We start from the raw sequence: 16,162 nt of genomic DNA, 5'->3' as shown, positions 1-16,162 counted from the left end.
AAGACAAGTGTGAGGTGTTGTACTTTGGGAGGACCAACCAAGCTATATCTTACACAGTGAGCAGCAGCACACTATGGAGTGCGGTAGAACAGAGGGATTTGGGTATACAGATCCAAAATTCCTTTAAAGACGTAAATACAGTTTTTGGCACATTAGCCTTCATAAATTGCTGTTTTGACTTCAAGAGTTGGGATGTTATGTTCAAATTATATAAGATGTTGGTAGGGTGTAATCAGGAGTACTGGGTGCAGTTTTGGAAGATGTAAATAAGATTGAAAGAGTACAGAGAAAATTTACAAGGATGTTGCTGGGACTTGAAGACCTGTGTTATAAGAAGCTGAATAGATTAGGATTAGCAGGTTTTTTCCACTGAGTTGCGTGACACTATAACTAGAGGCCCTGGGTTAAGGGTGGAAGATGAAATGTTTACTGGGAACATGAGGGGGAACTTCTTCATTTTGAGACTAATGAGAATGTAGAATGAGCTGAGTTGTGGATGCAGGGTCAATTTCAAAATTTAAGAGAAATCTGGATAGGTACAGTACTGTGCAAAAGTCAGGCAAATGTAAAAAAAAATATGTAAAGCAAAGACATTCTCAAAAATAATCAAATGAAAAGTTTCTAAATATTAAAAAATACTGTAAAGAACAGTAAACATTAAAAATCTAAATTAAATCAGTATTTAGTGTGATCATCCTTTGCCTTTAAAACTGCATCAATTCTCCTAAGTACACTGTCATGCAGTTTTATAAGAAAATCAGGTGGTAGCTTGTTCCAAGCACCTTGGAGAACTTGCCACCGTTTTTTGCCAACTTTGGCTATCTCACTTGCTTCTGTCTCTCCAGATATCCCAGATAGCCTCGATGATGTTGAGATCAGGGCTCTATGACCCTAAAGTCAGATATCATTCATCCAAACCCACTTAACTTTTGGTAAACACAAAAAATTCTGCCGATGCTGGAGATCCAAAGCAACACACAAAATGCTGGAGAAACTCACCAGGTCAGGTAGCATCTACGGAAATGAATAAGCAGTACACACTTCAGACCAAGACTCTTTATCAGGACTGGAAAGGAAGGGTGAAGATACCAAAATGAAAAGGTGGAGGGAGAGGAAGAAGGAAAAGCTAGAAGGGTTTTTATATATATACACACATACACACTTTTTATATATGCACACACACACACAATTACACATACATACACATATATGCACACGCACGCACACACACCTATGAGACCCTCCATATTATGATGATTCTATTAAGTGGGGAAAAAAGAAAAACCTACTTATCCAGGTTCCGTTCAACTTGCAGTTTTAGACAGCATCGTTCTTTCAGCAGATTCCCATCAACATGTCTGACAATGTAAGATGGAAAAAGAAGGTCTGATCCACAGTTCTCAGGCCTTCCAGCACGGTCCCTAGGGTGTCTCTCAGCAGTGAAGATATCCATGTCTTGTAGGTCAACTACAATGCAGTCCAACAGGCAGATATGTTCTTCTATAAAAGGTAAAGATTTCCAATGAAATCTCAAAATACTGACAAATTATTTTAAGTTTGTTCACCAAGTAACAGGAGGAAATACCTCAAAAATTTATTTCCTTACATACTAAAGTCTATCATCTAGGCCTTTTGCATATCTTATGTTATCCTCAGTCAGCTTTCGAAAATTAAATCACCTGTTATAATTTTTAAGAGCTTATTTCATTACCCTTGGATTCCTTTAGCTCCACAACTTGTGGCTGTTCATGTTGTCCTTCCTGCGTTTTCCATTTTGCACCAGCTTCAGATACATTATGTGGTTTGTTAAGGTGAGCTTTACTGGAGGAGCTGGCACCAGAGCTAAATTTGTCAGGTCTACAAGGAACGGTTGTCTTTTCATGGTATATTTCTTCAGATGGGTTGGAATCCTCAGAATCCTGGTATAAAAGAGCCAAAATTTTGAGGAAGCAACAACAAAGATAAAAATGAAATCTAAACACTTAAGTTTCACAGATGTTTAAAATATGTAAACTATCCAAAAACACAATGCAAATTAATTGCTGACTTAACAGCCTAACATAATTCCAAATTTGGATTCTCTCCCATTATCAACCACGTTAGTGGTATCTACTACATCTTTGCATTTTCCTTAAGCAGTTAATAGAATTCAATTGCTTCCTAAGCAAGATCAAAACTCTCCTGAGAGGAGCTAACGATATATCTGAAACTACATGGAATACTTAACAACTCAATCAAATAATTCATAGGGCCAGAGAGATCAGGGCTCCCAGGATGATAAAAGACTTTAAGTGATCACAAAAAATATTAAGTGGTGCACTTTCATGTGCCTGGTTATAATACACCAGAAAGGTTATTTGGATGAATATTCAGCTTCCAGCCTTTCAAAGCTGGAAATACAAAATGGAAAAAAGATTATTGGATTACATATTTTAAACTTCAGCTGTTTATTAAGCAAAAAGATTCATATAACATATAGAGTACAAATGCAGATCACTCCTAATGTAGACAATGCATACTTACTATTTTACATGGAGATAAAAGAAATTGCAGATACTGGAATCTGGAGTAAAAAAAACAAGATGCCAGAAGAACTCGGCGGGTCAGGGAAATGTGGAAAAGCAAGGAAGGATATGTGGCTGTGAAAGCGAGTCTGGGTGACTATGTGGTTGAAGAGCAGGAAAGCACAAGAAGGGTCTTGACATGAAAGGTTGACTGTTCCTTTCCCTCCACAGATAATGCCTGACCTACTGAATTTCTTCAGCATCTTGTTTTATGCTTGCAGTTTTAAACATTGGTTATCACATTCCAAGTAGACCTAGAACAAAAAGCACTCTAACCTTCTGGAATGTACAATAATTCTTCAACTTCATGAAATATGCTCTGTCATCATTTCCTGTTATCATGATAACCTCACTTTCTTACCTGGTTTCTTTTAGGTGCCTTGCTAATAGTCAGTACTCATCTTTATCACCTGCTCTGACTTACACCTCACTCCTTGCACTTCCCTTTCCCTTAACTCTCACCTTTCTGAATTCCTGCTTTGTGATCTGAAAGCCCTCCACTCTTCTGGTTCTGAGGAAGGATTGCTGACAGGTTTCACATTCCACAGATGCTGCTTGACGGCATGCCAAGTTCCTTCAGCATTTCTGTTTTTGTTGCAAAATACTGCAAATGCCATTCTATTGTCACAGCACAGAATAGGCCCTTCCGGCCCTTTGAGCCATGTCACTCAACAATCCCACAATTTAATCCTAGCCTAATCCTGGAACAATTTACAATAACCAATTGACCTACCAACCTGTACATCTTTGGACGGTGGGAAGACACTGAAACCCTCGCTGTCACGGGGGGAGTGTACAAACTCCTTACAGGCAGTGGCGGGAATTGAACCAGGGTTGTTGGTACTGTAAAACGTTGTGCTAACTGCTACACTACCGTGCCATCCATGCTGGAAACCTTAAAACAGAAAATATTGGAAGATTGACCCAAGTGTGCCCAACATTTCAATTTATAGTTCTTTCCAAGCAGAGTTCTATTTTCACTTTTGTGCTGGTTGCAAAAGTGGCGCAGAAGGATGTAGCAACCTAACCCAAGTTACAGCATGAAGATATTCATAATGTTTCACACCTATATACTGTATTAGTCTTTAAGTATCTAGAGATACCTTATACATTTTTATACATTAGGTTAACTTATTTAAACAAAATTACCACATGGATATTCCAAAAGAGCTCTTTTAACACATTTAGAAGTTTCTCTTGGCTGTGATAGCTGCATTTTCGGGTAGATAAAATGAGCATAGTTTTGCTGTAGCGACAATGCTTTCTGAGGTTGGCAGTGAATGACTGCAGAAGCACATTTTAGCAGTTTTATTTACTGAATGAATGTTACTGGTAATTTTGCCTTAATTGTGCTTGCATACATTTGAAGAAATTTGTGTTAAGAGTATAGAGTTAAGGTTAGTGAAACATCAGAATCGAATTAGAAAATGATAAATTGTTAAAACAAAAAAATGAAATTCAGAGGAATCCAGGTTATTGACCTGGATTACTATTGACCATTTTGCTCGTCATAGTCCATTATCCTGCTAATTCTATGAGGCTTACAAATACCAGAACACTATTTGTGCATGGCTCTAAGGTGAACACAGCACTCATTACACAAACCTCTTGTATGAACCATTGTTCAAGGATTTTAAAAAACGTCATGCTGCACGCCAATCCTCCGTTATAAATTGATGATTAGAGCACAAATAACATTCTCAAATTACTGTGTTTATGACAGCATGGTGCTTCGCTAGTTAGTTTCTGAAAACGAGACCGTCCCTTAGTTTCAGACCATTCATTTTGATATGGCAAAACAATGCATTTTGCCTTTTTTCACATTTGAGAATTTCTGGGTTTCGTGTGATTGTGGTGATTACAGGTATTAATGCATTTCTGTTGCCAGTGAAATTCTTCAGCAGATTAATGTGAATTTATTTTTAAACCATCACATTGCTTCTAATTGTTAGTGAATTGATGATATGTCAATGAGTTCATTCAGCTGCAGGAAAGCCATAATCCTATCTCAAACCAGTCAAATATATTATGGCATTTTGTTCTGACAGCAGAGAGCTGGGTTATTTGCCATCATTTCAACATACAATGAATAGAAAATGAAAGGACAATGGCAAGATAAACTAAACTAGCAAATTTATAGTCCAAGTCTTAAGTTGCTTCCTTGAATTAGACCACCTTAAAGAACGGTAAAGAAAATTCCATTTTGCCCATTGAGTCTGCTCCACCATTCCATCATGGCTAATGTATTATCCCTTGCACCCTATTCTCCTGCCTTCTCCCCACAACCTTTGAGTATATTTAAGGTGGAGGTTGACGGGTTCTTGATTGATCAGGGCATCAATGACTTCACCTGTCAGCCGTCTGTGGCAATGAATTCTACAGGTTCACCACCCTCAAACTAAACAAAAATTTCCACACCTCTGTTCCAAATGGATGTCCCTCTTAGGCTGTGTCTTCTAGTCCTGGACTTACCCACTATAGGAAACATCCTCTACACATCCACTCTATCCAGGCCTTTCACCATTCAATTGGTTTCAATGAGATCCTCCCTATTCTTCTAAACTCCAGAGAGTACAAGCCCATAGCCAGCAAACACTGTTTATTAGTTAATACTTTCATTCTGGAGATCATTCTCATGAACCTTCACTTGACCCTCTCCAATGCCAGCACTTCTTTTCTTAGATAAGGGGCCCAAAACTGCTCACAACCCTCCAAGTACAGTCTGACCAATGCCTTAAAAAGCCTCAGCATTACATACTTGCTTTTGTACTTCAGTCCTCTTGAAATGAAGGTCTAATGTAGCATTTGCCTCCCTACCACCGAATCAACCTGCAAGTCATCCTTTGCACTTCCGATTTTTAAATTTTCTTCCCATTTAGAAAACAGTCCATACTTTTACTCCTTCTGCCAAAGTGCACGACCCTGAACTTCCTTTCACTTCTGCCGCTTCTTTGCCATTCTCCCAATCTGTCCCAAGTCCTTCTGAAGATAACCTGCTTCCTCTACATTACCTGGCCCTCCATCTATCTTCATTTCCTTCACAAATTTGGCCCCAAATACATCAATTCCATTATCCAAATCATTGACATATGATAGGAAAAGAAGTGGTCCCAACATTGACTGCTGCAACAAATCACGAGTCACCAGCAGCCAACCAGAAAAGGCCCTGTTTATTCCAACTCTTTGCTTCCTGACAATCAGCTGATCTTTTATCCATGCTACTATCTTTCCTGTAATACCTTGGGCACTTATTTTGTTAAGCAGTCTCATGTGCAGAACCTTGTTAAAGGCCTTCTGAAATACTTAATAATAAACTTTAACATCTTTCTAACCGCAAAAGCCAGGCTAACTGGTCTATAATTCCCTTTATTCTTCCTCCCTCCCTTCTTAAAGGGTGGAGCTGCTTTTGTGATTTTCCAGTCCTCTGGAACCATTCCAGAATCTAGTAATTCTTGAAAGGTCATTACTAATGCCTCCACAATCTCTCCAGCTGCCTCCTTTAGAGCCCTGGGGTGTAGTCCATCTGACCCACCTACCTTCAGACTTTTCAGCTTTCTAAGCACCTTTCCTTAGTAATAGCAATGACACTCACTTCTGCCCCCAGACACTTGAATTTCTGTCATGGCTCGTGTTTTTGACAATGAAGACTGATGCAAAATACTTACGTTTGTCCCCCATTAATACCATTCCAACGTCATTTTCCAGCAGTCCGATATCCATTTGTCTCTCTTTTACTCTTCATGTATCTGAAAAAACCTTACCTTCTTTTATATTGTTGGCTAGTTTACCTTCATATTTCATCTTTTCTCTCTTAATGGATTTTTAGTTGCCTTCCGTTGGTTTCTAAAAGCTTCCCAATTCTCTACCTTCCCACTATTTCAAGTGAGTTGCTAAATTTATTACATGGAAAGGATTAAATAAACAGGCCTTTCATACCATTTAGAAAAGTCTCTTCTGATGCATTTCTGCTACCAGAAGAGGTATTCTAAGATAGTTATTCATGTTCAAATTTAAAAATAAACAGTGAGAAAAAAAAGTACAAAGATAAAATTTTCATCAAGCATTCTCACAACAGCAGTACTTTGAACACCCATCCACTGCTGCACAGCAAAATGGTGCATGCCTATAGGAACAAACTGGCATTTTCACTGCAATCCAATACTTTCAATCATTTTTTTCAGGCAGGTCAAACAAGGCAACATTCCTCTGTGCTGCAATGAATGATAGCCAATAAATTTGCAATCTGTTGTTTTTGTCCAGAAGCAATTTATTCAAAGAAGATGAATTCTATGTGCCTCATTTTGGGAAACTTTCCACTGACCAAATAACAGCAAAATGAAAATGGTTTTATTTGGGCAGGTAATTCATTATATATGTAAAAATGAAATGTAGCCAGTTTCAGAATCAACTGGACAGAAGCAATTATGTAGCTTCACAAAGTACATATGAGATTCATGTTACAATAGAGATTTATCTGCTCAACTGTATGTCTAACAAAGTACAGTATAATACTATTTGCTAATGTGTGTCAGTGTTGTATGCTTGCTTACGCTGGTATGGCTTGGCTAACTTTTCTGTACCGCAGGGTTTTTATCTGAACTTTTTTTTCCACAGAGGTTAATGTCTACTGGATAATAGAATATTTAGGGAAATTTTTATTATAATGTAATTAATTCCATTTATATTTGTTCATCACCCTGAAATTTGTCTTTAAATAACATTTTTAATATTGCAATACAGCTCAAAGAAGTAGGTAAAAACAAGCATCTAGATAGAGAAAGCAGAGAGGGAGGTGAAGAGATCCAGACAAAATTCAAACGCTTTGGCAGCTGTAGTCCAGGCCACCAATGATTCAACAATTAAAACTGAGAGTACACAAGATCAGAGTTGGAAGAAGGCAGATGTACCTCAAATTATGGGTGAACAGAATTTGATGTGAAGTGGTCGGTAGTGAGCAGAATTTTCAGTGACTTCAAGTTTACAGAGGGCAGAAAGTTGGATGTGAACTAGAACTTTCATAATCTAGAAGTAGCAAAGACAGGGATGAGAGTTTTAGCAGAAGGTATGCTGAAGTAGAGTTAAACTGAACAAAACAGTGCAACCAGCAGCTTGTACATACATTTCAGCCAGTGGTATTAATACAACATGATAATTACAACAAAGTCAGGTACACTCAGGACTGTTTTCATTTTCATCTAATACCAGGTTAAAATGTATTGCTTACTATATGTATGACTTACTATGAGCTGTGATGTCATTTTTTATAAATAAAGCCATTGTTGCTTAATATGTGAAAACTCATTGTAATGAATCACCTTAGTTTAAAGAAGCTGAAAGGGGTTTTACACTACAGTGGTTCCCAAGGGTCAATCAGTTCAACGTTAAAAACTATAAAGAATACAATCCAATTTTCATGCAGGTGTCTGCAAGATGAGCACAGTCCAAACTGGAGTAGAATATCTCTTAAATATGTCACATGCAGGAAGCAGGGTCAAATCAAACTCTCATACACCCAGCTGCAGAACTCATGTGTTCATATACAAATCAAAGATGCATACCTACAGTACATCTAGTCCACAACAACAACTGGAGGCACACTCGTTCTCAAAAATGCTCTCAAGGATACGCTTTCTTTTCTACACTTCGGTCACCTTTCTCTTAGCATTGAGACTTTGATTAATCCAAATCCTGAATCAAGATGCATTGTTAAGGCAGGAAAAAGTAAAATTTGTGTATTTGCACCTAGCTGTAGTTGCTAACAAAAAAAAAGAGTCAATTCCCAACCATTTTAGTTAGCATTACTATTAAAAAGCTGGATATTTTTTAGAGTGTGCATACGAGAATAATCAAACTATAATAATTTTCCCTTGGTTGAGATACTTAGGAGACACAGTGAAAAGTACATGAACACATAAAAGCAAACATTACACTACATATCACCTCTGCATAAGCATTCAAATAGGTGATCTTGTCTGTGTACCTCAAATAATGATGGGTCCTTGTATGAATTGACGTGCAAAATCAAATTCTCAGAAAAAGAAAAAAGGGAAAGTAAAAAACTTAAATCAACATAAAATCACATATTCTAAAAGAGAAATGCATTTAAAATAATTCAACCACTTTAATTCTACAGTGAACGTGAGATAAAATAAATAAATAGCATGCTATCTTTCTTCACAGGATTGCTGCAAAATTTTGTATTTATTCTTAGAGCAGAACTATTCCTCTGAATCTGGTATTAATAAATGACTTATTTTGCACTGCATTACATTCAAAATTAATGGCCTAGCATGATATGTTAATATAATCAATTTCACATACAAGTGAAATTTAAAGAATACATTTTATACAAGTGGGGATGTTAATGCTGGATAATCCAGTCTTTTGAACTCCTGTCAAAGACGAAATAGTAATTATCCAGACAACCTCAATCCTGGGTCATGTACAGGATATAAGTTATTATCGTGAAAACATGGCCTCCATTCTGGGTCATTCATAGCTCATCAGTCATTACCCGACAACATAGCTTAAATGCCAACAAACTTGTAATTAGCCTGACAACACAGCCTAGATTCGATGCAGAATCACAAATCATTGTCAGTCTCAAGTCAGCTTTTGGACCACTGTTATTATTCTTACAAGACAGCTAAAATTGAGATTAGTTTCATACAGCTCATCTGTTATGCTGACAAAATCTTAATCCATGGAAATGCACCACTCATTATCCTCACAGTGTAGCTATCACCCACTTCAAACAGGAAACTAATTATTTTGCCAACACTGCCTCAATCGTTTGAGAAATAACCCAAATAATTATCTTGCATTTAGTATAGTAAAACACAAGAATATAAGCTAAAGTATTCTTTCCACCTCGCAACTCACACAAAATGCTGGAGGAACTCAGCAGGTCAGGCAGCATTTATGAAAATGAATAAATAGTCAACGTTTCAGGCTGAGATCCTTCATCAGGACCGGAAAGGAAAGGGGAAGATTCCAGAATAAAAAGGTGGGCAGAGAGGAAGGAGGATAAACTAGAAGGTGATAGGTGGGTGCGAAAGGTAAAGGGCTGGAAAAGAGCTTTACACCTAGTTCATTTTTTGCTATCACTAAATGCATCAAAGGCACAAATCAACAAGTTATCTCATTTATACAACTGTTCTTCATTTACAAGCAGAGATCACCAATAGCAGTGGGCTGTTTTCCATGCAGGGTATCACCAGCTTCTGAATTCACCCAAAGTGAACTGTCCATAATTTTCAGAGGTGGAGTAAATCTCTGATTCCTGTTCTGATCAACAAAGCCAATGGTAGCATTCCAGGAAAAACTGGAGTTCCAAACACAAATCCCAACTTTTAGAAATCAACATTTCAAACAAACCCATATGTGGATTTAATCACCTAACAGTGCCCAAACTTAACATTAAATCAAAAATCATTCCCAACTTTTGAATCCATACCATTATACTTACAAAACATTTTGAGTTCCCAATTAAGTCTATACAGCTCAATAGCTATGCTCCACTAGCCTTTCTAAGTGAAACAGGAAGGAAAACGATTCCAAATTATAAATTCAGTAACTTTGAAGTTTCTCATACACAAATCTCATCTTGGTCATGACTCCACCTTACCTCAACCAATTCTTCAGACATGGCTCAGCTAATCTTTTCAGCCCCCCAATACCAGATGATGATCTTCCTTTCCTCACTGCACTACCAGTTGCTTTGTTGTTTATACTTTCCCAAACCACTGTTCCGTGCTCCATTTCCTCAGCCTTGAAAGTTCTCAGAATATATATTTGCAACACTAATTTCAGATGTTATATTTAATGCAATCTTCATTTTCATACCTACAGGGCCTCTAAAAAGTATTCAGCCCCTTGGAGGTTTCTCAAGTTTGATTCTTTCACAACATTTAATCACCGTGGATTCACTTCGTCATTTTTGTAACTGATCAACAGAAAAAGGCTCATGTCAAAGTGAAAACAGATCTCTACAAAGTGAACTAAATTAATTACAAATATAAAACACAGAATAATTGATTGCATCAGTATTCACCCTCCTTTAATAAGACACACCAAATCATCACCGGTACAGCCAATTGGTTTTAGAAGTCACATAATCAGTTAAATGGAAATCTTTTTTGGAGACCTGGGTGCAGTCAAGGTGTTCCAATTGACTAGTAAAAATACACCTGTATCTGGAAGATCCAACTGCTGATGAGTCAATATCCTGGCAAAAACTACAACATGAAGACAAAAGAACACTCTAAGCAACTGCGAAAAGGTTATTAAAAAGCACCAGTCAGGAGATGGATACAAGACAATTTCCAAGTCAATGAAAATGAACTCAGACATTAAGAGATGGAAAGAATATGCCACAGCAGGAAATCTGCCCAGAGCAGGCCATCCTCAAAAACTGAGTGACTGTGCAAGAAGGGGACTAGTGAGGGAGGCCACCAAGAGACCTATGACAACTATGCAGGAGTTACAAGCTCAGTGGCTGAGATGGGAGAGACTTCATGTACAACAATTGTTGCCTGGGTGCTTCACCAGTCACAGCTTTATGGGAGAGTAGCAAAGAGAAAACCACTACTGAAAAAGACCATCAGAGTAAATGTGTTAGCCAAACACTGCACATCATCAAAAATGCACCATTCCTACCCTGAAGCATGGTGGTGGCTACATCATGCTGTGGGGATGCTTCACTGTAGCAGGCCCTGAAAGGCTTGTAAAGGTAGGGAAATGCAGCAAAATACAGAGGAAATCCCAGAGGAAAACCTGATGCAGTCTGCAAGAGAACTGCGATTTGGGAGATTTCTTTTCCAGCAAGACAAAGACCCCAAGCATAAAGCCAAAACTACATACGAATGGCTTAAAAACAACAGTTAATGTCCTGGAGTGGCTAAGTCAGGGTCCAGACCTCAATTCAATTGAGAAATTGTGGCTGGACATGAAAAAGCTGTTCACTCATGATCTCCATACAATCTGACAGAGCTTGAGCGGTTTTGTAAAGAAGAAATGGGGAAAAATGCAGTGTTTAGATGTGCAAAGCTGATAGAGACCTATGCACACAGACTCAAGGCCGTAATTGCTGCCAAAGGTTCATCTACTAAATACTGACTTGAAGGTGGTGAACACGTCACAATTATTTTGTGTTTTATATTTGTAATTAACTTCGATCACTTTGACACGAAAAAGTCTTTTTCTGTTGATCAGTGTCAAAAACAGCTAAATTTAATCCATTCTGATTCAATGTTGTAAAACAATAAAACATGAAAACTTCACGGGTCTTGAATATTTTTTATAGGCACTGTATAGGTTCAATTTAAGACTACTATTCAGCGCATGGACCATCAAAATGTTGAAGATTCAGAGGTGGCTTGGCAATTTCAACCTATAATGATTATGACAAAAAACTGCTCTACAGCCTCAAGCATTGTGTTCCATTTCAAAACACTTGACTCCTTTTCATAATGAGCTGAGGGATATGTCCAAAACATAAAAGGCAATAAATTAAATGAGGAAAACTGGCTAACAAAAATTAGCAAGAAAAGGAAAACTTTTTTTGTACCAGCTTAGTGAGAAGGAAATGAATTTTTTTTTCTACCTTGTTTTGTAGCGAGAATGTCCCAGGCGACCTAGCAAACAAGAATTGGTTCTTCACTTTTAGTTTACCAAGGTTTGCCACAATCAGCTGGTTTGATCTGGAGCTTTCTGGAATCAGGAGTACTGGTGCACCAGCCTCGATGTCAAGCAGGATTCGAGAGCCCCTCTGTGCCTTATCTCGCACCTAGATTCCTCAAAGCAAGAAGGGACGGAGAAAAAAATAATTAGTGACTGCGTGAAACAAACGCTTAAAATCCTGCAAATTTAGATTAGTAGGTGCCTTGGAAAAGGAAAGACAAGTCTGCATTCTAGGTATAAGCCTTTATAATAAATTCTAATGTATTTTCATATTTTCCTGCAAGTGCCTGCAAGAAAATGAATCTCAGGGTACTATAGTGGCATGCAAAAGTTTGGGCACCCCTGGTCAAAATTTCTGTTACTGTGAATAGTTAAGTGAGTAGAAGATGAACTGATCTCTAAAAGTCAAAGTTAAAGATGAAACATTCTTTTCAACATTTTAAGCAAGATTAGTGTATTACTTTTGTTCTGTACAATTTTAGAGTGATGAAAAGGAAAGGAGCACCATGCAAAAGTTTGGGCACCCCAAGAGATTTGAGCTCTCAGATAACTTTTACCTAGGTCTCAGACCTTAATCAGCATGTTAGGGCTCTGGCCTGTTCACAGTCATTGTTAGGAAAGGCCAGGTGATGCAAATTTCAAAGTTTTATCAATACCCTGACTCCTCAAACCTTGTCCCAACAATCAGCAGCCATGGGCTCCTCCAAGCAGCTGCGTAGCACTCTGAAAATTAAAATAATTGATGCCCACAAAGCAGGAGAAGGCTATAAGAAGATAGCAAAGTGTTTTCAGGTAGCTGTTTCCTCAGTTTGTAATGTAATTAAGAAATGGCAATTAACAGGAACTGTGGAGATCAAGCTGAGGTCTGGAAGACCAAGAAAACTTTCCAAAAGAACTGCTCGTAGGATTGCTAGAAAGGCAAATCAAAACCCCCGTTTGACTGCAAAAGACCTTCAGGAAGATTTAGCAGACTCCGGAGTGGTGGTGCACTACTGTGCAGTGACACCTGCACAAATATGACCTTCATGGAAAAGTCATCAGAAGAAAACCATTCCTGCGTCCTCACCACAAAATTCAGCATCAGACGTTTACAAAGGAACATCTAAACAAGCTTTATGCATTTTGGAAACGAGTCCTATGGACTGATGAATGATAAAATGGAACTTTTTGGCCGCAATCAGCAAAGGTATGTTTGGAGAAAAAAGGGTGCAGAATTTCTTGAAAAGGACACCTCTCCAACTGTTAAGCATGGGGGTGGATCGATCATGCTTTGGGCTTGTGCTGCAGCCAGTGGCATAGGGAACATTTCACTGGAAGAGGGAAGAATGAATACCAGGAAATTCTGAAAGCAAACATCACATCGTCTGTAAAAAAGCTGAAGATGAAAAGAGGATGGCTTCTACAACAGGATAATGATCCTAAACACACTTCAAAATCCACAATGGACTACCTCAAGAGGCGTAAGTTGAAGGTTTTGCCACGGCCCTCACAGCCTCTGTGTGTGTGTCCCTTGAACTCCTGGTGGAGTCATCGGGGCACCGTCATGACAAGCTTTTTGCACCGATCTTTTTGGTGATTGCTCATTGTACGGTGTGTCTTGGGCATCTGAAACCTGGCGGAGCCCATCCCTCTCCATGAGTTTTTTTTATGAAGTCAAGTTGTTGAGTCCACACTCAACCCAGGCATGGATGGAAAGCATACAAGGGAGCTGGCCGGATTTGAACTCGGGACCTCTCACCCTGAAGCCCAGCACTATGCCATCAGCCCTCACAGTCCCCTGACCCAAACATCATCGAAAATCTGTGGATAGACCTCAAAAGAGCAGTGCATGCAAGACGGTACAAGAATCTCACTGAACTAGAAGCCTTTTGCAAGGAGGAATGGGCGAAAATCCCCCAAACAAGAATTGAAAGACTCTTAGATGGCTACAGAAAGCGTTTACAAGCTGTGATACTTGCCAAAGGGGGTGTTACTAAGTATTGACCATGCAGAGTGCCCAAACCTTTGCTGTGGGCCCTTTTCCTTTTTTGTTATTTTGAAACTGTAAAAGATGTACATTAAAAAAAGTAATCTTGCTTAAAATATTAAAGAAATGAGTCATCTTTAACTTTATGCCTTTTGGAAATCAGGTCATCTTTTACTTGCTTAGCTATTCACAGTAACAGAAATTTTGACCAGGGTGCCCAAACTTTTACATGCCACTGTATATGGCAATATATACACAGTTTAATAATAAATTTATTTTAACTTTGAACCTTACAATCAGCAAGACCTATGATTAGATTTCAATTACCTTGATGTAAGAGGCTCGAACTACAAACTATTCTTGCCACTGTGGCATTTTTACAGAACTGTCTAAAACCTCCTTAAGGACTCTTACTTTGTCTTGGATCTTCCTCATCTTTACTGGCTTCTCAAGACCTATATTTCAGCAAGGAATTCTACTGCTTTCCTCTTACTGGCAGGCCATATTGAAACAAAGAATTCCAATGCCCCACCCCCACCATTTTACTTGCAGTAGTGTGATCACTTCAGCTGAGTATAATGTTTTCTTAAGGAGTTGTCTACCGCTGAGGAAAAAAAGAACTCTTGATGGACTATTTTACAACGACTTTCTTATCTTGTAAAGATTCATTTAACTTCACTATCCATTTCTCCTCTACAGAGCTCCAGACTTTTTGCTTCATTATAAATGTAGTCAAGTGTATGGTCATTCATTTTTACAGAAGGAATAAAAGCACACACTATTTTCTAAATGAGCAGCGAATTCAGAAATTGGAGATGCAAAGGGACTTAGGAGCTCTAGTGCAGAATTCCCTGAAGGTTAAATTGCAGGATGAGTCAGTAGTAAGGAAGGCAAATGCAATGTTTCCAGAAGAGTAAAATATAAAAGGAGGATGTAATGCTGAGGCTTTATAATACATTGTTCAGACAGTCTTTGAAGTATTGTTAGCAGTTTAGGGCACCCTATGTAAGAAAGGATGTTTTGGCATTAAAAAGGGTTCAGAGGAGGTTTACAAGAATAACCTGGAGAATGACAAAGTTTATACATGAAGAATAGTTGATGCTCTGGGCCTGTACTCACTAGAATTTAGGCGATTAAGGGAGATCTCACTGAAGCCAACTGAATATTGAAATACCCACATAGAGTTGATGTGGAGAGGATGTTTCTTTAGAATAGCAATGTAGAAGAATTTCTTTAGCCAGTGGGTTTTGAATTTGTGGAATTCATTGCCAGAGAAACTATGGAGCTATAAGTCATTAGATTTGGTTGATAGTAAGGCTGTCAATGGCTGCAGGAAGAAGGCAGGAGAATGGGGTTGACAGGGAAAATACAATAGCAATAATCAAATGGCCTAGCAGTCTCAATGGACCAAATGGCCTAATTCTGCTCCTATGTCTTATGTTCTTATGGAGTTTGCTGCTGTCATAAAAACAGAAAAGGAAACAGAAGATTATGGAAATATCCAGAACAGACAGCAACTGAGGACACAAACATAGCTGCAATTTCATATCAATAATCTTTCATCAGAATTCAGAAAAGTTAGAAATCAATAATGTTTTGAGTTGCACGGTGGTGAGAATGAAGGCAATGTTTATAATAAGGAGATTAACTGACCAGCAGTAGTACAGCAGCCAAGGTAGAGAAAGTGGGTCTCTTGTGGTTGACCTCTGAGGCACAGGGCTAACAAAGCAATGCTGGAACTATACTGTATATTCTGTATCTCTATAAGTGCAAGACACAAAACACTACAATTGCTTTAATGAAATAAAAGTTAATGTTGGTGTACCAAACAGGCCAAATAACATCTGTCGAGAGAGAAAAGCAGAGCTGATATATGTTGATGATCTTATGTCATCAGAAGCAGCTAGCTCTGATTCAAACAAGAAAAGCTGGTTGTTTGAATTCAATGTTT

At 38.3% G+C, this 16,162-nt stretch overlaps 1 protein-coding gene across 3 annotated transcripts in view; it reads right to left on the bottom strand.

The window, feature by feature from the left end:
• The window catches only part of vps13d (vacuolar protein sorting 13 homolog D), a 288,043-nt gene that overhangs the window by 179,877 nt on the left and 92,004 nt on the right, over window positions 1–16,162 (bottom strand). For all 3 annotated transcript variants that reach the window (XM_073031774.1, XM_073031775.1, XM_073031776.1), the window contains exons 24-26: window positions 12,169–12,351; window positions 1,712–1,919; window positions 1,290–1,500 (exon numbers count right to left, since the gene is read on the bottom strand). In XM_073031774.1, coding sequence (XP_072887875.1) covers window positions 1,290–1,500; window positions 1,712–1,919; window positions 12,169–12,351 — 602 coding nt within the window. The remainder of the gene's footprint in view (window positions 1–1,289; window positions 1,501–1,711; window positions 1,920–12,168; window positions 12,352–16,162) is intronic.

The sequence above is a fragment of the Hemitrygon akajei genome, chromosome 29 (assembly GCF_048418815.1).
Source record: "Hemitrygon akajei chromosome 29, sHemAka1.3, whole genome shotgun sequence".
NCBI lineage: Eukaryota > Metazoa > Chordata > Chondrichthyes > Myliobatiformes > Dasyatidae > Hemitrygon > Hemitrygon akajei.
This window is presented reverse-complemented; position numbering and strand designations above follow the sequence as displayed.